The following is a 26,379-nucleotide window of genomic DNA, read 5'->3' on the forward strand; positions in this document are numbered from 1 at the left end:
AAAATGAGAGGTGTAGTCTACAGCCAATTCCATTCACCCAACTGCTGGGTGATATGCATACACAGTGGGTTCTTGGTGTTGTCAAGGGTTCCAAGATGAGAAGCAACAATGGCCCCCCTCAAGGAATTTGTGATTTAATAAGACATATGAAGCTCACCCCCAAAAGCTCATCATTTCCTTAACAACCTCTCATGGGATCACCTCCACTCAGAAATCCCTTCCCTCGAGAGCTGCATCTAACTGGGTCCTTTTCTTCACTCAGGCCTCAGCTGAAATGTCACTTCTACAGAGACTCAACCTCACACTGCCTTATATGAAGAAACACCCTACCCCATCCATCCCAGGCCACTCTCCGTCCTGCTAGCCTGTATCATTCCTTCAATGTGCTGCACTTTCTCTTACATATTCCTTTCTCACTGGCATTTCTCCAGGTACCGTAGCCTCTGCCATTTCTTGTTCCCATAGCCTTGGCAGGACAGACACACCAGCATTGTGGAGTCCTCATGATGCCAAAGCAGGGAGGGAATTTATGGAGACAGTGGGGACAAATGACTCTATCACCAGTGTGATGAGAACTTGGTGGTGCTGAGACTCTGCTTTTTCACGTGGGTAACAGTAACAATGATGCCAACATGGAGGCATTATTGTGATAATTAAATTATGCATTTATGCAAAGTGCCTAGAACAAGGAGGTCTTAATGTTAGTCCCATGAGGCTCTTCTGGGAGAAAAGTAGTGTGAACTAAGCACTGAATTTATATTTAATGGATATTCATTAATTGATAAACCACCTAGCATTTCTGTGAAAGCAGAGATTTAAGGCAAAAGCTCTTTCTCAATTTAGTTGTCACTTCCATGCTGTGAATGCAACAAAACTCGGCTGGAAAATAATCCAGAAAGGTCAGAAACCTTGTTATGTTTACAATGGCCTTTCACCTCTGGCCCGTGATCTCTTACACTGAGCTCTGGGTCTACCTACATTGGGGTTTGCCTTGCTATAGGATGTTATTAGGAAGCCAGGGACTTCTGAAGGTCCTTTCTGGAGAGAATGGACCTTCTATGGGAAGAAGCCCACCTGCTACAGTTCCCCAGACACCAGAGGAGCTTGAATATCCACTCTGTTTATATGTTGGGTTCTCCCTAGGGAGCTACTTCTCAGCTGTCGTGAAAATTGCCCGGCTGAGGGCATAGACCCAGTTGATATGGAGCACATCTGAAACCCAGCACAGAACTCAACTCATGCTCACACCAAGATTCCCCTTTCCAGAGTGCTAGTGAGGCATGTGAGAGAGACCACAGCTAACTGAGAGGCTCATAATGTTCCTGGAGGAGATAGGATGTAGGATGTAAGGCAATTAGCATGAGGTGAGCCCCATTCAGGGGTCCTGGAATCAAACTTCCTGAGGCCCTGACATAAACAGGTGTGAAGCTATAAAAAAAAAAAAAAAAAAAAAAAAAAAAAAAAAAAACCATAATTGCTGGTGCCAATTAACCTAGGTTCTCACACAGGAGCTCTCATACAACTTATAAAAAGTACATGGATTTTGATCCGTTACAGGAGACAGTACCCTCAACTAGGAGTTTATAAAACAAACATACCTACCATGGTCATGTAGAACAGTCCCTCTTGTGTTTGGGGGCTTATATGTGTATGTGCAAGCTGCACATACAGCTTTCAGGGTTGACGTCAGGCCTTGACACGATCCTGAGACCAGCAGTGTGACAGGAGTCTGAACTTGGCAGTCACCACCCACAAAAGGAAGAAAAAAACACCAAACACCAGGATGTTTAGGATGCTTACCCAGGACCAGCAATTTTTCTTAACCACCTGAGGTTATTTTTTTTTATTTTTTTTTTTTATTTTTTAAAACTTACATCCAAATTAGTTAGCATATAGTGCAACGATGATTTCAGGAGTAGATTCCTTAGTTGTCCTTACCCATTTAGCCCATCCCCCCTCCCACTACCCTTCCCGTAACCTTCAGTTTGTTCTCCATATTTATGAGTCTTTTGTCTTTTGTCCCCCTCCCTGTTTTTATATTATTTTTGTTTCCCTCCCCTTACGTTCATCTGTTTTGTCTCTTAAAGTCCTCATATGATTGAAGTCATACGATTTTTGTCTTTCTCTGACTAATTTCACTTAGCATAATACCCTCCAGTTCCATCCACATAGTTGTGAAAGGCAAGATTTCATTCTTTTTGATTGCTGAGTAATACTCCATTGTGTGTGTGTGTGTGTGTGTGTGTGTGTGTGTGTGTGTATATATATACCACATCTTCTCTATCCATTCATCCATCAATGGACATTTGGGCTCTTTCCACACTTTGGCTATTGTTGATAGTGCTGCTATAAACATGGGTGTGCATGTGTCCCTTCGGAACAGCACACCTGTATCCCTTGGATAAATACCTAGTATTGCAATTGCTGGGTCGTAAGGTAGTTCTATTTTTAGCTTTTTGAGGAACCTCCATACTGTTTTCCAGAGTAGCTGCACCAGCTTGCATTCCAATGAAATTATTTTGTTCACAAAATTGCAAAAGAAAACCAACGAGAGAGCAAGAACAGCAGGAAAGTGGTTAGGCCAGGCTTTATGATTTTTTGTTTTTGTTTTTGTTTTTGTTTTTGCCTCTCCAACACATTGTCTCCACTTTAGAGAAAAGCGAATTGAGAATTAAGCCTGTTTCTGTGTGGAATGTTTATTCACAAGAAGCCAGTTTCTCTGGGGAAAAGCGAGTAATGGGTACTCCGTGGGATCTCTCTACGTGATTTTGGCAATTGCTTGTGAGTCTATAATTGTTCCAAAATAACATTTTTTTAAATCCGAAAATAATTTTTTAAAGTATAGATACAAATTTCCGTTTCTCCTTATGTGCGTTAAATTCATAGAAGTTGAAAAAATATCTGGTGAACTGTTTGAATGGGTTCCAGGTGGTTGACATGTGGTTACACCTTCTCTTCTACCTATATTTATGTGATAAACTTATCATTTCATGCACTGAAAATGCCATGAGGTTACGCGTATCATGCTCCATTTTTTTAAGGGTGAGCAACGAGAGAAATCAGTTAAGTTACATAACTTGCTGAAAGTAATTCAATTAGTGGAGCCAGGAGGGATTTGAACAAAGCCAGAGTAACTCCAAAGCCTGACAGTCTTGCAGTCTGCCTCCCAGCAGGGCCTGCAACAGCCAATAAAAGCTTTCTTTCCCTCCATCCCAGGAACCGTGGTCCTACTTGAACATAATTAGGTCTTAAAAGTCTTGCTTTCTGGTTTTTTGTGGGGGGGTTTTGGGGGGGGTGGTTTTTCCTGTAATTCTTCCACACAATCTACCCAAGGTCTCCATACCCTGAGTGGACTAGCCAGAGAGTGAAATCTCAACAAACTCACTGTGTCAAGCATTGACGGAAATGTCCCATTCGGACCCACAGGCAACTCGGCACATAGCCTGCATCCTTTGTTCATAGGTGGGGTGGTTCACTTACCTATCCACCAAGTACTATTTCTGGTGGCCTCATATTATGCTGTAGTGGCACTGTAAGAGGGCCCCAGGGAAAACCAAGGGACTGATACTAATTAGATGCCAGGCATAGTACGAGACACTTTGCAGGAGGTAAGTAATGTAATGCTCACAGTAAATATCATCATCCCCAATTTACATATGAGACAGAACGGCCAAGTCTTTTGCCCAAATCCAGGTAGACTCTCAGTGATAAATCTCATGACTTTTGATCTGGCCGCTAAAACCCAAACTCCTCTAGGATTTCCCAATACCCCCTAGTGTGACGCAGGGTCCATGGACCCCAAAAACTATGCAGGTGGGGTATGGAATGTGGTGGGCAAGAGATAAGAACTCATGAAGCAACTAACACAGAATGAATTGTCACCCAAATCAAAGATGACTATCAGGGGGTCCTCCAGCTGAGGAATGTAGAATGGACAGCAAGAAAGAGGGAAGACATGAATGGGAGCCTGTGGGTGGCTGGCTCAGACTCAGAGAACGCAGCCAGTCTCTCGGGCTGTTTCTGTGCCACATTCGCCCTGTTGTTCTGCCTTTCAGTCACCTCTGCTTTTTCACATTCCACCAATGAGCTACAGATGCTGTCCCTTCCACCCAGGCATTTAGACAAACAATCACTTTGGCCCTGAATGCTCTCCTTGACTTTTGCTCCCTCCTTCTTTCTTTCTGCTCCGTTCCTTACTTCTTTCATTCTTCCTCCCTCCCTTCTTTTCTTTTTCTCCTTCTTTCTTTCCTTCCCTTGCTCTCCCTCCCCCCTTTCCCCTCTTTAGTTCTAGCAAATTCCAGCTCATCAATAAAGACCTTAATATCACCCCGTCCCAAAGGGAGTCTTCCCTGAGTCCCCAGAGTAGAATAAAAGCCACCTACACTATTAACAACTCTCTACTATACCAAACTGTCTTCAATTCTTCTTTGGTAAAAAGGAGGGACTTTTTTTTTTTTTTAATAATTTACATCCAAATTAGTTAGCATATAGTACAACAATGATTTCAGGAGTAGATTCCTTAGTGCCCCTGACCCATTTGGCCCATCCCCCCTCCCACCACCCCTCCAGTAACCCTGTTTGTTCTCCATATTTATAAGTCTCTTATGCTTTGTCTCCCTCCCTGTTTTTGTATTATTTTTGTTTCCCTTCCCTTACATTCATCTGTTTGTCTCTTAAAGTCCTCATATGAGTGAAGTCGTGTGATATTTGTCTTTCTCTAATTTCACTTACCATAATACCCTTCAATTCCATCCACATCACAAATGGCAAGATTTCATTCTTTTTGATTGCCGAGTGATACTCCATTGTATGTATATATACCCCATCTTCTTTGTCCATTCATCCATCAATGGACATTTGGGCTCTTTCCATACTTTGGCTATTGTTGATAGTGCTGTTATAAACATGGGGGTGCATGTGTAAGGAGGGACTTTTCATATCATCAAGACTTACAATCCTGTTGTAGTCCAACTACTAACTAGATTCCAACATGAGCATTAGATTTTTTTTCCCAAAGGCGGCCAGGGTAGCTCCCTGTATCTACCCCTTGGGTGATGTTCTCCCACGTTCATTCTGGACTTGATCTTGTGATTTACTTTGGCCAAGGGGACCATGGCAAACAGGATGCAAGCAGAGACTTGGAAAAGACTTGAGCCTGAGACTTTCCCTCTCCGTTGCACTCGGAACCCTGAGGCTACCATATCAATGAGCCTGGGCTAGCCTGCTGGATGGTGAGAAGCCACTTGGAGGAGAACTGGGGCACCTGGCTAACTTCCTGCCAACCAACGGAAACATGAAGGTAAGGAGCCCAAGTCCTCCAGCTGCATGCCAGCCAACAAGTAGAGACCAGATGATCAGGTCCTGCTGTGGGTTAAATTGTGCCCCCCACAGTCAAATTCATATGTTCAAATCCTATCCTCTAGTGCCTCAGAATGTGACCTGACTTGGAGACAGGGTCCTCAAAAAGTAGTCAAGCTAAAATGAGGTCATTAGGGTGGGCTCTACTCCTATGTGACTGGTATCCTTATAAGAAGGGGAAATGTGGACACAGGCATGGGAAGAACACAATGCGAAGATGAACACCTCCATCTACAAGCCAAAAACAGAGGCCTGGAATAGGCCTTATTTCACAGCTTCAGAAGAAACCAATCCTGTGGACACCTGGATTCAGACTTCCGGCCTCTAGAACTGAGAAGCAGACAACACAGTTGTGTTGCTTTAACCACCGATTCGGTAGAACTTTGCTACGGCAGCCCCAGGAAACCAACACAGGCCCAGAGCAAATGAGCTCTGGGCTCATTTGAGCCCAAGTGAGCCGCACAATAGTGAGCTAAATAAAATGGCTACTGTTTTAAGTCCCTGGTGCATCAAAAGCTAATTGATAACGTGGGTAAACGTCTTGGATTTTCGTAGGCTTCAGTTCTGACAATTACAACATGGGTTTAGGTGCCTTTTCCTCCCAAGATTATCAGTAAGATTTAGTAAGATAATGCCTGCAAATTGGTCAGCACAGTTCTTGGCACATATCCAACATTTAATGAGTGCCTACTTTAGTGTTACCTTGAGGGTATAAGTTAGGTCAACACCAGATTTATCTACCCAAGAAAAGATAAACTTCCACCTGTGAATTTATTTTAAATGATCTTGGGATTTATTGTGGAATTCAATATCGATGCATATAAAACCAGAGGGTCAAATGGCGAGAGCCAGATTACACCAGGCATTTGCAACGACTTACTCTCCGCTTAAATGAACCAGAAGCAAGGCAGAGGGAAATTAAATATGCTGAGCGCCAAATACGTTCCCCAAATCTCGCTACAGGTCTTTATTTGCATTATTTTGCTCATTTCTTGGGACAGCTCTAAAATATAAATATTATTGTCCCTCAATCGCAGGAATGGAAGCCAGTTGAGAAACTGAAACTTGTCCGAGATCACACAGTTAAGAAGAAGCAGCTAGGCATTTCTCATGCCAGACCCGTGTTCTCACCATAGCACCTGACGGATCCGGTCCGCATGTCTCGTGTGGCCTCAGGAAGCCACTGCAACATGAGGTCACAAGTTAATCAGTGTGCATGTGAAACAAGACTAGCAAAACCCACATTTTATGCTCGAGTGTTGCTCAGCAATCCATGTAGGTGTATTCTGGTAATTGTGAAGGGACTCCGTGTATCTTTAAGGACATCCTTTTGGGTTGAGAGACCTTCACATACTGCACTTTGACCGAAGAGGAAGTCCTACCCACACACAGGTCCCACCACCCTAGTCTGTGGCTGCATTTCACAGGAAACACAACCTCAAACGGACCTAGCAGGGGCTTTCTGCTGAAGGACACTGCTTAGCATTGAGAACAGTTCACCCCACTGCCTTACGGATTACCAGCTGTCAGACGTCTCTGCAATGCCACCTCGGGAACCCCTCGCAAGAGACCAGCATCTCAGCACGGGACCTTGTGCACGGCCGCACTCTTCAGGTAAACTAAGTAGGCCAGCTCCCTCTGAATGGGCATCTCACTGGCATAAATGATCGTTAGGAAAGAGCTGAGACACCACGCCAAAAAAAAAAAAAAAAGTTTTTGTAACATTGAATGCTGGGCCTTCTATAAAGCATCGAGCGGCATAAAGAAAGCCAGCTCCCTTAACTCAGTTTCTAAAGATCTCTTCATTCTGCTGGAAGAAAGAATCAAGATACCTACCCATTAAAAATTAAAAGACTAGATGTTTTCAATCTTCTCATCCCGGAGCTCGGACCCCCTGACTGTTTGCTCCTAAAATCCAAAGGCCGGGCTGGTTGCTGGCTTTCTTGGCTGACCTTCATTAGGACAGCCCCCTAGAAAGGCAGCCTCAATTCAAAGTAGGTCATTGAAAGTAGAAGTTAACTTAACTCCTCGAGCCCCTGTGGATATATATATATATATATATATATATATATATATATATTTAATGTTCTAAATTGAAATCGTTTCCTTTCCGGTTTGGTGTGACTTTGGAATCATGCCAACCGTCCTTCCACTCACAGGGATAAGAAGCACAAGAATAAGAGTGAAGGTGGGTACAATCCTCACCCTCCAAGGTGCTGGGGAGGCATCTCTGCCGGGCTTTTCTTGGAAAGAAGAGCCAAAACATAAATAAGTGACAGAGAAAAGGGAGTTAAGGGTCATCAACGTCTGTCTGCTTTACAAGCTACGGTCATGGAGAAAATTTATCGACACTGATGTTTTTCTTGTGTGCCAATGTTACTTATCTGAGCATACCCTTTGTGTCTCTTGTAGCATACCCCTCGGTGCTATCGCTCCCTTGGACTCCCGGGGGGCCCCTCAAACCACAGGGAATGGTTATTTCAAAACCTAGGAAGGCAGTGGTAGGACAGGCCAGTTGGAGGTCTGCCAGAGAAATGACAAAACTTCAGAAAGCCTCTGAGAAACTGAAGATAAAACATGCCCTCGGAGAAACAGGAAAGGCGACTGGCATTTACAGCTCTATCTCTCGACGGCCAGTCTATGTGCATTAACTCGCCTGATCCTCATACCCGACCTTGAGAGTTGGGTAGTATTTTCCCTGGTTTACAGGGGAACTCAAGTGGTCCAAGTAAATGTTCAAAGCTGTCCAGCCACTGATGTCCTAACAGAATTCAAAAGTACCCTGATTGCACCTGAGCTGACCGAGAGGAACAGTATTTCCTGGCAGCTTCCCAGAGTTCATCTTGCAGCCATTCCTGGAGCGGTGTTAGACACCGGCCCTCTATGGGCCGTATTTCTCTTTCTTCTCTCCAAGGAGCCCTCGCACATGACTCCCCGAACAAGACCATTCTAAAACCAAAGATTATTCTTTTCTGTACCATCTGGCCAGTGCTGGCCTTCACATCAGGAGACCCTATTTCTAGCTCACTTTGCCTTGAGTCAGGTGCTGTCCTGGAAAGACTGTGGGGTTTCACATCTGACAAGTTGGTCGAGATCCAAACTCTGCCACTTGGACCAGACATGTTACTTTATCTCCTCCGATCCTCGGTTCCCACATCTTTACGTTGGAGCAGCATCACGTAGCACTTGCACAGACAACTACTTAGCCTCGATAATATAATATTTACGTTAAATGAAACGTGGTACATATTTAACACTTGGTATGCACTCAGTAAAGGTCGGCTCGCTCACCATTACTTTCTTCACCCCAGATCAGTGCTGGCCTCATTCCTAAAACATGCCATGAAATTTTGAATACAGATAAATTTACGAATGTTTTATTTTAATAATCTCATTAGAGAATAGTAATATACCACAGTTTCATGGCCTGTGCAAGCAGCCTCAACGAAGTAGAGGAGGCGACTTCAGGTCATTTGTGCAAGAGAAAGAGAAGGAACTTTGAAGTCAGTCAAAGCTGTGTACGAATGTGATGTGTGACTTCTGTGTCTTTGGGTAAGTGGCTTAGCTTCTCCGAGCTTCAGTTAGATGTTGTTGGCGTCTTGTAATTTGAAAGTGGGTAAAATGATACACTTTGTGTGTTGCTGTGAAGATGAGAGCAGATGTACCTACAGCATCTGACACAGAGATGATATTCAGGGAATGGACAAGTGGTGGCTGGGCAGTGTCATTGCCAAGGTCACACAGTCAGTAGCAGAGCTAGATAGAAGGATCTCTTTGCTGAAAACCACTACATAAAATAGTCATGTTCATATGTCGACTATACTTCAATAATAATTTTTAAAAAGCAGTTATATGCACTAGTGCAGACAACTGCCAAGGTCCACCAAGACCTGAGTTCTGGAGAGTTCCTCCAGGCTATGTCTAGCCATTCTAGCATGAGAAAGATGCCATGCTCAAAGGGGCTACATCTTTAAACAGAGATAACTATTCGAGTCTAAATTAGATTTATTTTTACAGATTGAAACAAAATCTCCAGTGATATCGTGAAGTGAATTATCAATAAGTCTGAGAAAGATCCAGTTAAATAAGTTCAATATCAGTAACTTAAGAAAGAAAAATTACCATGAAAAACAGAACAGTGGAAAAAAAGTCATTATGGGAATATCCTTTGTGCGTTTTGTTTCATTTGTTACTTTTGTGGACAGAATACATTGGGAATCATCATCATGGTTCACTCTTTTTTTTTTTTAGTGAGTATATTTATTCTTACTTGGTACAAGAGAATGCTGAGGTTCACAGCGATTCCCTACATTGTCCATTTTACACAGTGAATAAGAGGGAAAGTCAGAAGTGGGACCCAGGTCTCCCTGAGTCCCAAGCTCCTGCTCTGTGCACGATGCTTCATCAGTGCTCTGATGGATGTATTCAGGGTTATGATCACAGCATCGCTTTCCTTCAAACTAACCAATAACATGTTAGGACTCCCAGATATACCACAAGCAATAGCAAAACAGGTGTATGAGTTTGGTTATTTTATTTCATTGGTGATGCTAATCGACAGACTCCCAAAAACCCAAGCATTAGAAAGGGAAGTCCGTGGTGCACTGCTGTTTGCTATATAAACTAAGAGGATCCAAAAGATCTGGAAATTCAATATCCATGTGTTTCAAGGCACAGACTTCCATGGTGGTGGGTTCTCTGTTGAATTTAGTGTGAGATAAATATGAGGGGTGGCTAATAGCCCAGGCCCAACCTCTAAGAGTCCCTGTGGACCCAAATTTAGTCATCAGCTTTGCAGATTCCATCCAAGGTATCCAAAGTTGATGAGACTCAGGGTGTTGTCTCTGGCATTCTGGCCCATACCTCTGTCTTTTGTGACTCTGCTCAAGTGTTAAAAGTGTACTTGGGTTATAAGTTCCTTTCCAGTAGGCAAATCTATGCAGGAAACCAAATTACTGCCAGGAGGCAGCCTCCTGAAAACAAAGTCAGAACTGGGTCATCATGGTCGTTCAATTCACTGAGCTATGGATGGTCTGATGTCTTCATAGAAACCGGAAGCTAGTCTGCCCCATGTCTACCTATGGATGTTCATAGGTCGGTTTCCCCTTACTCCTGGGCATGGCTAGGGATCTCCTGACCAGCTCTACTTCTCTGGATATTCCCCGTAAGAACACTTCCCTACCCCAAACTCCTACTTCTCTTCTCAAGCTCTACTCACTACACCACCCCACCCACTCTTTGAGAAATAAATAGCCGGTGTTTGGATTCAGACTGTCACTTCATAGCAGAATGATTTTAGCATTATTTAACCTCTCAGGGCCTCTAGTTATCCTTTATAAAATGGAATTGCAATACCCACCTTTTGGATTTATGGGGAGAAATGAGACGCAGTGTATAAAAATTATGTATTATGCTGCATGGCAATTATTAAGTGCCAAGTAAAGGATAGTGGCTATAAAATCATCTTTAGTTCAGTTATCATGAGTTTATTTGCTATTCAGGCAAACGTTGATTAGATTCTTTGGGCTTTTTTTTTTCCTGCATTTTAAGAGTCTTGACCTGGACATCTGGGTGTCTCAGTCAGTCAAGCATCCCACTTTGGCTCAGGTCATGGTTTCATGGTTCACAAGTTCGAGCCACGCATTAGGTTCTGTGCTGACAGCTCAGCCTACACCGAGCCGACACTGGATTCTGCGTCTCCCTCTCCCTGACCCTCCACTGCTCGTACTCTCTCTTTCTCTCTCAAGAATAAATACACATTAAAAAAAAAAAAAAAAAAAGAGTCTTGACCTAAAGTCCTATTTTAAGGTGATTTCTCCAGGAGGCTAATCTCATCATTTTCCTATTTATTTTAATCATTCATCTATCAGAGCCTTGGTAGTATCTTACAACTCCCCAAATGTACTGATCCTCTGAAAATATTAAGACTTAATGAAAAATGATAGAAATTCTTTTAGAACACTGTCCTTGCCAATTTCAAATCTTCAGTGTCCTTCACGGTACTGACACTTAGAAAATGCTCAACAGTTGCCTGTTGAACTATACTGCATAACTGCTTATAGTTGACAAAGTATTTTCACTTCCACCATCCCACTTGGTCTTCAAACCTATCCTATGAGTAAAGGGCAGGCAGTGTTTATATCCCCTTTGGGGGGAGCTGGAGAAACAGACCCAAGTCACATGACACACCGTATAGTTCAGCACACCCAGGCTTAGAGATTTGCCAGGTGAGTGATCCTGAATAAAAGAAAGGGCAAAGAAAGAGTTAACTATACGCAGGAAGCTCAATTCAGGAGTTAAGTCCTAAATGCACTTGAAGTTAGAAAGCAATGACCTCATCTGAATCCATACTGTGCATTTGTTCACTAGACAGATTTGGCTCAAGAGAAGTCTTGCTGAACAAAATGACAGGATTGCTCAATGTTGAAAAATCTGGGTCATTTGGATTGTTGCTGTATGAGGGAATCTAAAGTAAACAGGGTGTCCTACATAGGGTTCTGGAATTCAGCAGATGGCATTACTATTATTGCTGCTGCTGTCATTGTTGTTGTTATAGATTATATTACTCTCAGTCCAGTCTCTATTAGATTACCTGGCTTTTCATGCCCCATCTTTGGATTTAAAGATGCTCTCAAACTTCTTTGAGACCTACCTTACTGTGAAACAGCTCATCATAAAACAACCAGCATATAGCGGGTGCTTAATAAATGACTATTTCAAGAATGACAGTGCTTTCACCAGCAGTCTTTAGATGTCCATGGGGGAGGTGGGTCACCAGGCTTATCTCCACCCCAAGGCCAGCCTATAAATTGTGGCAGATGATGACAGATGGATGGACAGATAAATAGATGGATGGATAGATAGATAGATAGATAGATAGATAGACAGACAGGGGTCTGGCAGTATTGGCCCCAATCAGTGAAATTCTGCCATGATTTATGAGAGCCAAATGAAAATGGGGTGAGGCAAACAGGCAAGCCTTTTTAAAAAATGGTAAGGAAACATCTAATGAGACTCCTGATCATCTACATTTTAGTTTTGCTACAGTCTAGTTTTATCTGAGCAGTGAAACAATTTCAAAGATAAGAAAGCAAGAAGAAGGAATGATGGAGAGAAGGAGAAGAGGAATGGAGGAAAAGGAAGGAAGGGAGAACAGAAGGAAGAAATGGGATATGATAAAACAACAGGAGCGAAAGAGAAAAAGGATAAAGAGACTATTTACTATAACATGGAAAAAAGGGGAGAAAAAGAAAAAGCTTACCATGGAAGGAAAGTAACCCTTTCTGCAAAAGAGAAAAGAATATGGCTTTTAAAAACAAAATGCACCAGGAGGAATAAGTTCCAAAGTCTATAGATTGCATCAGATCATTAAGGGTGTTTTCAAGATCATTTAAAATAAAAAATGGATTCACATGCACATTGCCTTGAGATACTTAAGGGAAGTTACTTGTTACCAAGACAGTTGCAAAATCTTTTTTAAAAATATGCCCATACTTAATAGCAGAAAAACTAGGAAAGCAGTTTCCCATATTCCTCAAAAAAAATCTATACTAACAATCCATTTGACTCCAAAGGCTTCCATTTGTTGGAAATCCAATAAAATTAAATGTTATACTTAATTAAATGTAGCTGATTGCTCTGACCAGGGTACAGAAATAGAAATCCAATCAGCATACAGCTTCCTCTAAGTCTGAGCATCTCAAAGATGTCACTTTCTCATTTTTTATGTGAAAATAGAAGAAAATTGCATATAGTTGTGACCGAATTAATAAACATCTGAGTCTGAGAAATCAGATTTTCAACACATTTATTCAAAGCATGTGCAGGTGTGCCCACACTACAGACATGTATGCACACACATGCGCACACACACACACACACACACACACACACATTCCCTGGACCTTTTCTCCAAATACACACCCAGTATCCCCTCCTTCCCTCCCTCGACTCCAAGTAACGTCCACCATTTTGGATCTGTTGGATATGACGGTATAGAGAATCAGATGTGTGTTGTATGACTTCTCCTGTTTTTGTGTTTTAATGAGAAAAAGAATCAAGCCTTCATTTTGACCCTCCCCTCCAGCCTTGACCCAGTCTTAGCCGCGGAGCTATGTCGTACCTTCTTGACTTTCTCTAATATTCTCCTCATGGTTTGCTTTCAGCCATTTCCTCTAGCTCTGCTCACGTGCACAGTCATTACAAGAATGCTGTTTCTTAAACTTTGAAATAAAGAGGCTAGCATTTTTATAAGCCGTATCTTCCAGGAATAAATGAGAAATATTTAAGAGCAAAAAAAAACCCCAAAAAACAAACAAACAAACAAAAAAAAGATTCCTCACTATAAAAGCATTGTTTTTCCTTCATAAAATATTAATTTTGGATCAGGTGAAATGCAGCAGAAATATTTATGATAACATGGCTCTTTGCAAGCTTGGTTTGGTAACACCAGCGAATTCCCAGTGGAGAACAAGATTTCTCCAGGATAACAAGGAAACGTGATTTGTTGCTTTACATATTTCCAATTGTGTAAACTGCTTATGATACCATAAGGGTATTAATTATTTTTGGATTAAGATCCGCACCAAAATCCAATCCATTTATAAAACAAGTCTTTTCTTCCTAACACATTCACTGAGACCCCAGGTGGGTTTCCAGCTCAGAAACAGCCATACCGGTTTTAAAGCCCAGATCTAATGTATGTTCCTTGGAAATCTTATGCACCCTCCTATCTATAGGACCTTGCTTCCTTTATTTTAGTTTTCTGAAATATTTATGTGTTTTAACCATCAAATCCATTACTTAAAAAGAAAAATTCTTTTCAGGGGTGCCTGGGAGGCTCAGTATGTTAAGTGTCTTACTCTTGATTTCGACTCAGGTCATGATCTCAGGATTCATGAGATCGAGCCCCGCTTCTGGCTCCATGCTGATAGAGTAGTGACTGCTTAGGGTTCTGTCTCTGCGTGTGTGTGTGTGTGTGTGTGTGTGTGTGTGTGTGTGTCCATCCCCTGCTCTGTGTCTGTGTGTCTCTCTCTTTCTCAAAATAAATAAATAAACATTTTTAAAACAAACAAAAAGAATGCTTTTCAGTGCACAAAGTACTTAGTAAGATAAACAAATATAATAATTGGGACCATCCCCTCCAAAACTGTGGGGTTATTTGGTCAAAAAGGATGGTTAGGTCAGGGATTCCTCTACTCCCAGGACCCCAGCCACACTGTGCACCTCTCTTTGGCAAGGCCCTCTTTATACCTTGAGAGCAGTGGATTACGTTTTAATGGGAGGCATCATAGGGTAGAGCAGTGTTTTTCAAACTGGGCTTCCTTCTGGACCCCAAAGATCTCCAAAGTCTTAGGTATCTGTAAATCCCATGAGAACTCTATCCCTGAAATGAAAGCACAGAATTCTAAGCCAAAATTAATTAAGAGTGTATTTTGTTTCTTTTGCCTAGGCTTTGAAAGCTGGTACATAGACAGTTATAGTGCCCAGGTTGGCATTTAGGATTAGATTTGCACTGGCATCCAATGTAGTTGATATCTCTCCTTGTTGAAGAAATAAACAGTCATCATGAAAAGAGGTGGTCCCTCCCTGTGACTCCCCAGGGCCCCAAGATCTCCTACCCGGTCCTTCCCTGACTGTGGGCCCTGCAGGCAGAGTGTGGTCTCTTCTGGAGACCCCCACTTGCTTCTGCCAGGATCCCCACCACCGACCCGGCTCTGGACATATTAGTGACATTTGCACTAGGTGCCCTGCTGTGACTGACTGATGGCACCAGAACATCACTTCTCTCTGATCACGGAAGCCACGCTTAGGCTTTGCTTCTGTGGCTAATGAGGAAGAGAAACTGAAATGAATGATTCCTATGAAAAGTAAGGGTACAAATACATGGTATTCTCTCTCTGGCTGGCCACGGCAGCCTCTCCATGTTGCTGAGTGAAGGCAAGAAAAGCAATCATCCATGATGCCCTTTTATCTTGGACAGTCCCTAGGCCCTGAAGCCCATCCTTCCATCATCAGGCACCAAGTAGGGGTCAGGGCTACCTGTAAGGAGCAGTAGAGGGTAAGGAAATCTGCTGACCTCCAAGGGAGCTGCGTGGACCCCTCTGGGCACGCCTTCCCGTGCGTTCCAACACCGGCTTACGTTCCTCTATTATTTACAGAGACATATTTAATTTCACTCTGTACAGTTGCTTACAGCATCATGGAGAACACAGGCCAGGGTTATGAGGCAGGACCTTGCTCTGTGGTCTCCAATTACTAGTATCTGGACGGTGCCCGGCGCATAGCAGAACCATGAACAAATTCCACCCCGAACAACAGCTGTGTGCGCCTGGATTTTGACTCACTCGTTGCTTATAAATAAGACCTGAGAGAGGAACGCTGCCTGGTGAGATTGGAAGCCTTCCCCGCTCAGATCTGTGGCATCCGTGTTTGGACGTGGTGGGTTTTCTCTACACGGTTCCCTGAAAATTAACTCAGAAACGACTCTAAGCAGATTAAGTCTTCTTTCTGAGCAGCGGTGTGCCTGCGTTTCCGTTTACGATGAGCCCGAGACAGCAAGGTAGATGGAAGTGTGGTACTTCCCCCCGGGAACGGGAAGACACCAGTGAGTGGCACCGGGGGGCGGACAGAGTGGAGAAGGGGACAGAGTGGCTCTCGTGTCCACTTCCTTCGCCTCCCTGCCCCTTAAAATCCCTGGGGCATTCTTAAACTATCAATACTTGGGCTCCACCCCAGAACAGCTAGATCAAACTTTCTGGAGCATTAGTATTTGTTAAAGCTCCCCAGGTAGTCCTGAAGGGCAGACAGATGTGAGAACCCGTCCCTACCCCCCTGGTCATCGTGAACAGCAGGGAAGAGCTTCTCATTCCTGGAAACTAAAACCTAAGTCATACAGGACATTTAGGGGCGCCTGAGTGGCTCGGTGGGTACAGCGTCCCGCTCTTGATTTCGGCTCAGGTCATGATCTCATGGCTTCGTGGGTCCTACCCATGCATTGGGCTCTGCGTTGGCAGCGTGGAGCCTGCCTGGGGTTCTCTCTGACACTCCCCATCTCTCTCTCCCTCTCTCTGTCTCTGCCCCTCGCCAACTCATGCTGTATCTGTCTTTCTCAAAATAAATAAGTAAACTTTAAAAATTTGGGGCGCCTGGGTGGCTCAGTCGATTGAGCGTCCAACTTCGGCTCGAGTCATGATCTCATGGTTCTTGAGCTCAAGCCCCACGTCAGGCTCTGTGCTGACAGCTCGGAGCCTAGAACCTGCTTCGGATTCTGTGTCTCCCTCTCTCTCTGCCCCTCCCCCCGCTCGCACTCTGTCTCTCTCTCTCTCTCAAAACTGAACATTCAAAAAAAAACAAAAACAAAACAAAAATAAATAAATAAATAAATAAAAGTCATACAGGACATTTAATCTTAAAGTTTGAGTTAACGGCAATCACTATCTTTCCACATCTTAGATGTCCTGTGCTCCCAAGAGCCCTACCATAGCTGTTGTGTCACCCCCACTTTGTGGATAAACAAACTGAGGCTCAGAGCAAGGAGATTATTGTCCCAACAGAAAACTAAAAAGCATCGAGGGCAGTGGTTTGCAATACCCGCTTATTGTGCATGCAACATAGGGCACGTTACTTACTGTCTGTGAATGTCCGTTTGGTTTCGTATAAAATAAGGCTGAGAATCCAGATCATACGGGGCTACCGTGGCAGGGCAGGGACACATATCAGGGCTTTCGATGTTCATTACATTCCTTCCGAAAACACGCCTGTCAGGAAGGGAAGGGCCTTGTCTTTTTTATAATATATTACCTTCCTAAAACCGATGGACATGAAATTCTTTGCATCTGACTCACCATACCTCATTCTCACCACATCCTTTATTAAGGGACCGAGATCAGTTAGAACCACAGCCTTCTCCAACGGGTGTTAGACACCCTGAAGAAAGCGAAGAGCTCTTTGCTTTGTGGAGTGCCATCTAATATGTCATGCCGACGCCACTGCCTGGTTGGCTCAGACTCTGCTGTGGCTCGCTAAGACCCCAAAGTTTGCTTTTTAAATGCCAGAAAGTTTGGACTCCCTTCAGGACCGCTTAAAATTCTTTTTGTACAACAGATTGTTCACATCTCTCAAAAGCTGCTTTTCTGAACCCTTATTAAGTGTTATGCTAAGTGAAATAAGTCATACAGAGAAAGGCAGATACCGTATGTTTTCACTCTTATGCGGATCCTGAGAAACTTAACAGAAGACCGTGGGGGAGGGGAAGGAAAAAAAAGAGAGAGGGAGGGAGGCAAACCATAAGAGACTCTTAAAAACTGAGAACAAACTGAGGGTTGATGGGGGGTGGGGAGGGGATGGGCATTGAGGAGGGCACCTGTTGGGGTGAGCACTGGGTGTTGTATGGAAACCACTTTGACAATAAATTTCATATATTAAAATAAATAAATAAATAAATAAATGCCTTGTTCAAGGCCACACAGTGGATGGCAGGTGAAGCTGGAAAACAGCTTCCCTGGCCACCTCCCCAGACCTCTGATCCAAGGCGGTAAGCCTTGGAGGGGACTGTCCCGCACCCTGTGATTCCTTCACTGTGTCCCTGAGAGCTGGCCAACAGCCAGGCACAGAAGGAACCCCTTCATGGAAACTGTCTTCCTTTATCCCATCTCAACACTGCTAACCGACGCCTTCCAAGAAATGAAGTGACTGTGTAAGCAACACATTTAACTGGTAGGTGGTCCCAAAGTGGGGAAGGCGGTGCAAATGTGTCCCGCGTGACCATAATCACGTAGTTTAATTCTTCTAAATATTAATACCCAACCATCGATGCCAATATAACCCCAAATATAACACAGCTGACGTTAAAGCAACCTGCAGACTTTACTTTGTTATACAAGCAATGTCCATGCTTCCATAACGTTTTACAGATGGACGTTTCAACTCATTTCATACTCACGACAATACAGTAAGAGAAAACTACGGGCATTAGTTAGCATTTATAAATCAGGAGACACCAAGTGCTCCTGAAAAGTCACACAATTCATGACAGTGCAGGGACCGAGCAGTGTTCTTCGACATCTAGAGTAGCACTCTTCCACTATTTGATGGGGGGTTATTTGCGTTATACCGACGAAGGTTCAAGCCCTCTTCCCCACCTCCATGGAGGAGACAACTTTCAAAGAGACCGAGCACTAGACATGCCACACCACATCCAGAGAGGGCGGTCTGCGAACGAGAGCCTCGCAGCTGCCTCTCCTTTCCCTGCTGTCACTCACAGACTAGATGCAGCTGTGAAGTCACACACAGGGTGTCTGAGCACCTGGAGCTTAGTCTGGCCCTTTGGTAACTTCCGTGCCGTTACTGGTCCCAGATCACACAGCTCCAGTCCAGAGCCCATCCGCTGTCATTCACGGTCCCCGACAACCAGAACCCAGTATCACCAACATCCAAGCTGCTGAGCCCTGTGGCCCCACCAAGCCGTGCGAAGCCTCTCTGGCCACCCTACGTATTCTAGCGCCTTCACCTCTCTGCACACGAGACTGAATTTTCCCAGCACGCCCTTCCTAATTCTGGAAAGTTCTAGACGTGCTCCGCAAGACTCAGCTCCGGTATTATCTCCTTTTTTAAAAAAATGCTTATTTACTTATCTTTGAGAGAGAGAGAGAGAGAGAGAGAGAGAGCACAGGGGAGGAGCAGAGAGAGAGGAAGACAGAGCATCCAGAGCAAGCTCTGTGCTGACAGCGGAGAGCCTGCTGCGGGCCTCAAACTCACAAACTGTGACATCAGGACCTGAGCTGAAACCAAGACTCAGACGCTTAACACTGAGCCACCCAGGCACCCCTCAAATATTACCTCCTTTATCAAGATTCCCCTGGGGAGCACCTGGGTGGTTCAGGATGTTTGACTTTGGCTCAGGTCACGATCTCACGGTCCACAGGTTCAAGCTACATGTGGGGCTCTGTGCTGACAGCTCAGAGCCTGGAGCCTGCTTCAGATTCTGTGTTTCTCTCCCTCTCTGCCCCTCCCCGGCTCACGCTCTGTCTCTCTCACTCTCTGAAAAATAAATAGACAGTTTTAAAAAATAAAAATAAATAAAGTTTCCCTGGCCTCCAAAGCACAGAGGATTTGTTTTGTTTTGTTTTCTATGCATCTGGTTTTACAAAGCACTTTGATAACAGCCATCATGGAAAGAGGCAGAATCCATATTATACTGAGTTTTAGGAGTGCCTTGAGAACAGAGACCGTGTCTTACTGGGCACAACATTTGCACTAAGTTCTCGGTAAATGGCAGATGGATAGATGGATGGTTAAACGACGACAGACGGATGGCAGAATGATCTAGAAGTGCATAACGCTCAGTGGGGTGTGATATGGCGACGGGCCAGGAAATGGCATTTTTGAGTCCTGTGCACTTTTATGGCAGACGGATGATCGTGGGCACATAAGTTAACCTCCCTGAGCCTCAATCTTTTTAACACTGAAGTCCATTCCCAACCCTGCTCCACTCACAAGGATCCCCGGGAGGCTGATGGATAGAGACCACATCCACGGCTCCCCACCCTTGGCTTCCTGTTGAGTTTGGCCAATGGGAAGCAGCAACATGAGACTGTGGCCAGAAGTGTGAGATGGGGATTTCTACTGCACCCACCCAAATCCCCCCTCTGGGTCCCTCGCACTGTGGGAGCCACAGTTCCCTTCCCACCAGCCCCGTGTCTGGGTCCCAGTGACCCTTGGCTCCCCTGAGCCCCCAAGCATGATAATGGCACCCCTACATCTTTCACTTTCCTTTGTGGATTCCCCACGCCCCGTCCACACCTTTTGAACTGTTTATTAAACTGTTCTCAAGTTACCAATTTGAGGGTGCCATCCGTTTCTTGCTAGAACCCAACTGGTACCGGGGGGCAATATCCTTCATACCCCCCGGAGTCTTTGTGTAGATGAAATGTAATTATTGCCGTGAAGCCCCTACCGAACACTCCCAGGGTCTCTGCTGCTAATGTATTTGGGAAATGGAGTTAATAATCTCTCCTGTGTGGGTGAATACAAGCCACAAATAAAAAAAAAAAAAAATGGTTGTGTCCTAGGTGACGCGGTAGAGAAATGTCGCTTCCAATAAATATTTCATGGCAGAGCCACACTTGGAAAGGAAGAGCACCCCTTCTCCTGCACGTGCAGGGGCGCCCTGCACAGAGCCAGCCGAGCAGGTGCCCAGGGGAAGTACACAATTGCACGCCAGGGAAAACCAGGCTCGGGGTGTGTGTGCTCAGCTCCCCAGGGCAGACGGGATGGATCCTGACAGAAAGAGGACAGCCTGTCAGGGCAACGGCCCCTCCCCCGACCCGCTCCAGAAATAAACCAATTATCAACCCGGATTGATTCCCTTCCCGTCATTTCCTCTGAGCCGGCACCTGTACCCCATTCTAACGAGGAGCGACAGGCGCGTGTTCGCCGGAATTAAAACACGAAGTGTCGGGCTCGGTAACGGGTTTTACTTTTTGTTTCCACAGGCTGAATTCAAGATCCCACTTATTCGTGAGGCACCAAGAACTATGAACAGACAGTAAGTACCCGGGCGTCACTCTGAGTCCCAGTCTCCCCTCTCCCGCTGGGAACCGGAATGTAAGCCAAGGAAGGGCATCAGCGTGCCCCCCAGGAAGGGCATTGCCAGCGTCAGGGCCGAGCCCCAGAGACGGGGCGGGGGGCGCCGAGGATGTGCACGTCGGTGCTCAGCGAAGCATATTTCCCACCGGGACAGTGTTTTTGCGGGCCGGCCGCTTGTTCTCGCCCAGCATGGGTGTGTGGCCGGGACGGGGACGGGATACCCCAGCCCCAGAACGCCCGCTGAGCACCATGAAATACCATTCATCACTTCACACCCCGGTGTCCGAAGGCAGAACCGAAGCAACAGTGGTTCCCACGCGTGCTGCCCCAGCAGAGACCCTGGAGTCCAATTCTGGGTTCGTGGAGCAGCCCGGGGAGGGTGATGCGGTCAGTTTAGGATATCCTAACGTGTGTCTGATTCAGCACAACATCCATCCCGTTCCTGATGTCTCGGACTCTGGTTAAAACAAAAAAGCAATGCAGGCTTCCAAGTCATAGGAAATATCTATAATGAGAAACGAGGAAACAAAACTTTTAAATTGAGAGAATGTGGTGTGTTCATGTTAACATCCATCTACCTACCCATTTGTTTGTTTTAGTTTGCCCGTTGGAAAGGTAGCACACTTACCCTCCCCGTCACGGTGTAAGTAAGAACATGAGCTTCAGAGTCAGGCAGACCTGGTGTAAAAATCCCTTGTTTTTTGGCCCCATCATTTTATGGCTGTATGACACGTGGGGACTTACCTGACCTTCCCTCCAGAGAGCAGGATCCGGCCTCGAGAAGGGCGGCTGCCTGGTTTCTGGTGGATTCCTGGTCTTAGGGGGAGCCTGGGGGACAGCCCAGGGTAACCAGGTGATGCCCGAGTCTTACAGGCGGGTGCTGGAGGCAGGGCCGGTGTCCAGAGTGACGGGAGGCCGCAGTCCCAGCATCACGGTTGTCCATAGGCGTCACAGTGGGGTGATGTGACACACAGCCAGACCCAGGCCCGTGGGACGCGGGAGCTGGGGCTCCTGGCTTATGGAGCATCTCCTCCGTGTGAGATGCCAGGACGCCCTTCGCCTCTGACCCTGTAGCGAGTGGGGCCAGACAGCGGGCAGGCACCACTGACTTCTCTGGGCGTCGGCTTCCCCCTCTAAGTGACTCATCCGAGGCGGCACAGAAAGCGGGGAAGGAGTCAGAGCTGCAAATCAAGTCTGTCTGGCTCCAAATCCAGGGCTCCGTCTGTTTATCCCACCTCCGCAGGAAACTGAGGCAGGCAGTGAGCTGGGCAGGTGAGGCAGGAGGGGAGCAGAGAGCTGCCTGATCCAGGGTCGCGGGACAAAGGGGACGAATTCTCAGACTGCGGGTTACAACCAGGGATGAGTGTGGCAGACAGAAGCTCCATTGCCAGACCAGTAAATGCTCTGTGGCAGCACAATGAAGGGGAAGGCAGGTGCATCTGCTTCCCACCAGACTGGGTGGCTTAAAACAACCAAAAAAGTATTCTCTCGCACTTTGTGGGGCTAGAAGTCCAAAATCAAGGTGTGGGCAGACCCCTGCTCACTTTGAAGCCGGGAGGGAGGATCCGCCCTTGCCACCACCACCCGGTCTGGGCGGCGACCCCAGGGGCTCCCTGGCTTGTGGCCGCATCACTCTGCTGTCTGCCTCCGCCCCCACTCATTTTCCGCTCTGGGTCTGTGCCTTCTCTTCTTCCTCAGATCTCCCTCACCTTTCTCTTATAAGGACATTTGTCCTTGGGTTTAGGGCTCCACCCCCTCTGGTTAATCCAGGATGCTTTCATCTCAAAATCCTTAACTACTTCTACAAAGACCCTTTTCCCTCATAAGGTCACATTCACAAGTGCCCAGGATTTGGACCTGGAAATATTTTAGGGCTGCCGTTCAACCCACTACAGCAGAGCTTTATTTTTTAGGCCCACACCCCTCCTCGCGGGTAATGTGGGCTTACTTTGACAATCTCAACAGACATGTGCTCTGAGTTTCCACCTGGCTGTGCGGTCGAGAGCCCCTAGCCTGCAGCCCTGCTTCTGTTTGTCCCTGTGATTCCAGCCTGTGCCAAGGGTCTCCTCCATAAAGAAGACAGGTGTTGCCCCTTCAGGAGGACTTCGGGTTGCTTTCATCTCTAGCCAGACAGTTGGCCTCTTGGCAATTACATTTCATCAAGCTTCCAAAGGGTGGCTTTAAGAGTTCAGCATTAGAGTCGTGTCAGATATAGAGCTCCCAGAGGACAGAACCGAATCACCGTAACTCCATAAATGTTAGTTTTCTCCTCTCAGGGTGCTGAATCAGAATCTGTATTTCCGCAAGACCCCCGGTTGATTTCTAGCCACGTTAAAGTTTGAGACCCACCCGATTAGAACAGCGGCCCCGGAGCCATCTCCCTCCTGGCACGCTCGAGAGGCAGCTATAATATTCGCCAACACAGGACTCGGAGAAGGCGGTCACATATGGGACACTGTGTGAGAATAGTTTGGAAATTTATGGCCCTCCCTCTCCACACACACACACACACACACACACACACACACAGGTTTTGTCCTGCGATGCCTTGGGGGAGCACTCCTTCCTCCGTGAAAATCACAAACCCACTTAATTCATGGCAGTAGATTTTACACCTGACTGAAGAATAGGATCATCAAGGAGGCTCAAGATGAGAAGCAAGTTCAGGGTCTTCCCCCAGACCAAAGAAATCAGAATCCCCAGACACGGACTTTACTTATAATGCTCATCTCAGTCCAATCTGCAGCTAAGGTTGTGAGATGCTGGTCTAAGAGGCCTTACAACTCTGGAACCTGGAATCCCTTGCTATTTTATAACCCGGAATTCTAAATGGCCTTTGTAGCTACGGCTAATTCCTTACATTACCTGTAGGTTGGGCAGGTCATTTTAGTCTTATGCAGCACATGACAGCAAAGTGCCACCAATGTTTTTTTCTTTTTTTCATTCATCCAGATGTCGTAACAAACATCGTTATTATTGGTCTTTTGTTTAATTCAAATGCAACTGACTACCATAAACGTTCTGCAGAATGGCACAAATTAAAGACCAAACGTGTACATATATATCAGAGACTTGAACTTGAAAAACCAAAGACTGCTCTAAGTACATTAGCGAGGATAAACAACTCTCCACAGTGGTTGTGAGAGAAGAAAAACAGGAAAGAAAGAACAAAGATGTTCCAGGACAGTAAGGACGGATGTCCCGGTTCTAAACTGCTTCTGAAATTAGCAGGCTACCCCACATTTATTCTCCCTGCAACAAAGCTTTCAGCTTCTCTAACAATCAATCCAACTGCTTAAATCCCTACTCCTTGGAGCACGTCGGCACTGTTAGGGGAGAGTAGACAGACCCGTTTACTCCACTGGGGCTGAATAAAAGGGTCTTGGGGTTTGTTTCCAGGATCTCTTCATCATTCTAGACAGAACTGATAAGAACTTGGTCTGCAGTTCTGAGCGTTTTGAAAGAGGTGGAGGTCACTAGACTGATGGCTTCTAGCCCCTTCCAGTAAGCAAGCGCCCTGTGCTGGCCAGGCTGCTTCCAGCACTCAAGAGGGAGACGCCCTCACACATCCCAGACTGGGGACTAATGGGGGGGAAGTGTCCCTGCAGTGTCCCCACAGGCTGAAAAGTTGCTACGGCAAGCTGGCTTTGTCTGTCGTTAAAATTACTCATAGTCCTCTTGGAAATTTTAGAAAAGGTACAAAATTACAAAGAAGAAAACAAAAGTCACCATTTTTTCCTGGCGTCCAAAAATACCACTCTCTTGCTGCGGGCTTCTGACGTCATTTTTCTGTATCTTTGTGTAATATTTTTAAATGTCAGGAAACCTACTTTCAGAGCATCTACTGTTTTCATTCATTCCATAATACTGTTTTGTGTTCTGAGCCCACATTAGGGTCTTCTTCAAAATCACGGTGTTTGGGGGCTAGGGCTTAAATCAGGTTCATAATCCTTTATCCACAATTCCAAAGCCAAAGGCTTCAAACTACTGAAAACTGTTTGTAACCAATTTGGCAGCAAAACTTGACCTGCAGTGAAGTGATGTATGTTCTTCATTTTTCCCACTTACTGTGAATATATCTATATGTTTCATGATAGAAATAGGAGTATCTTTAATGACTGGCCATTGCTCCAAAACGTTGAGGGGAAATTACTAACATTTACTACATGTATAATATTACTTTCCTAAATTCCAAAATATTCTGAATCCCTAGCCCTAAGGAATTTGGATAAGGAATGGTGGCTGTGTATTTTATCCGGTGGTTTATTTTATCTTGACCTTGGTGTTGGACATTTCGGTTGTTACCCATAAAGTTTTATGAGGCAGTTTTATTGCCAAGATTAAACTTTATACTCTAGGAGTATTAGAGAAGGCTGTGTCACTATGGCCCCTAGCACGCAATGCTGTGTGTCCTGTCACATGTAAAACAAACTGTGACAGTCTATTATTAAACAGGGACACGGGTTCAATCAAATTATCTGACAATAACCTATTATCTCTTTTCTTGCTTCGGGAAACTTGTCTTTCATATTCATTTATTTCGGCAAGAGTTTTGGTGGTAAACAAAACAAAACAATAAAGTAGTTTGAGAGCTAGAAAGAGTCTGAGGGATATGGAATTCAGTTCTACCCGCGGCTGTAACCCCAGACTTGAGAGTCTTCTAGAATACTCTAGGATAAGGGCTCACTGCCTTCTGAGACAGTGAGCTTCAAGATTGGAAGAAAGATCCTCTGTATACTGACACCAACAAAGCCCACTTGAAGGCATGTTATTCGTTGACCCTGTACATTCTGGTAAGCAAGTAACAACGCTCCCCTGTGATACTTTTGCCACCTAAGTTCGGCGTCTGGTTGTGAGAAGGGATAAAGAGAATAAAAGTTCTGCAGACCAGGAGTGCCTGTGTCCAGCACACAGCCAGTCATTTGCATGAGGATCTGTGCCATGCTGTGCCTACCTACCACGAAACCGCATGCCCCCGTCCCCACATAAGACCACCACCCTGGGTAACAGGTTTTCCCAATTCAGCGGCAGCTAGAGCCGCGCTTCTTGGATTCCAACATCCATGGTCTTTGTGCCGAGTGGAACTGCTTCGCGATGATTAAGAATGTCATCATTATGTATTTCTCATCAGGGACACACCCCCAAACTGGATGACTGTTTTGCTTACGAGAGGCATATTGTCTCTTCGAGACCTCACATGATAAAAGCCAGTCTATCACTGGGTGGGGATACACATCAACTCCACTTCAAAGAGCCAGCTCTGTGTCTGGTACGCAAGAGGTGCCCGATAAATGCCACCTCCCTCTGTACGTATGCCTGATAAAACTCTCTGTGTATGCCAGGTCATTATTTTCTTCCATGGTATATGCGAACAATGCCTGCCTTCGACCTCGGGGGATGACGTTGTTTTGATTTGCAGGAATTAATAAGTGT

The 26,379-nt window shown here is 45.3% G+C and overlaps 1 protein-coding gene across 1 annotated transcript in view; it reads left to right on the top strand.

The window, feature by feature from the left end:
* Nucleotides 1-6,801: 6,801 nt before the first annotated feature.
* Nucleotides 6,802-26,379, top strand: part of CLNK (cytokine dependent hematopoietic cell linker) — a 162,576-nt gene continuing 142,998 nt past the window's right edge. The window contains exons 1-2 of the mRNA XM_042936891.1: nt 6,802-6,972; nt 20,853-20,905. Coding sequence (XP_042792825.1) covers nt 20,895-20,905 — 11 coding nt within the window. The 5' untranslated portion in view covers nt 6,802-6,972; nt 20,853-20,894. The remainder of the gene's footprint in view (nt 6,973-20,852; nt 20,906-26,379) is intronic.

This window comes from Panthera leo, chromosome B1 (genome assembly GCF_018350215.1).
Source record: "Panthera leo isolate Ple1 chromosome B1, P.leo_Ple1_pat1.1, whole genome shotgun sequence".
NCBI classification, from domain to species: domain Eukaryota; kingdom Metazoa; phylum Chordata; class Mammalia; order Carnivora; family Felidae; genus Panthera; species Panthera leo.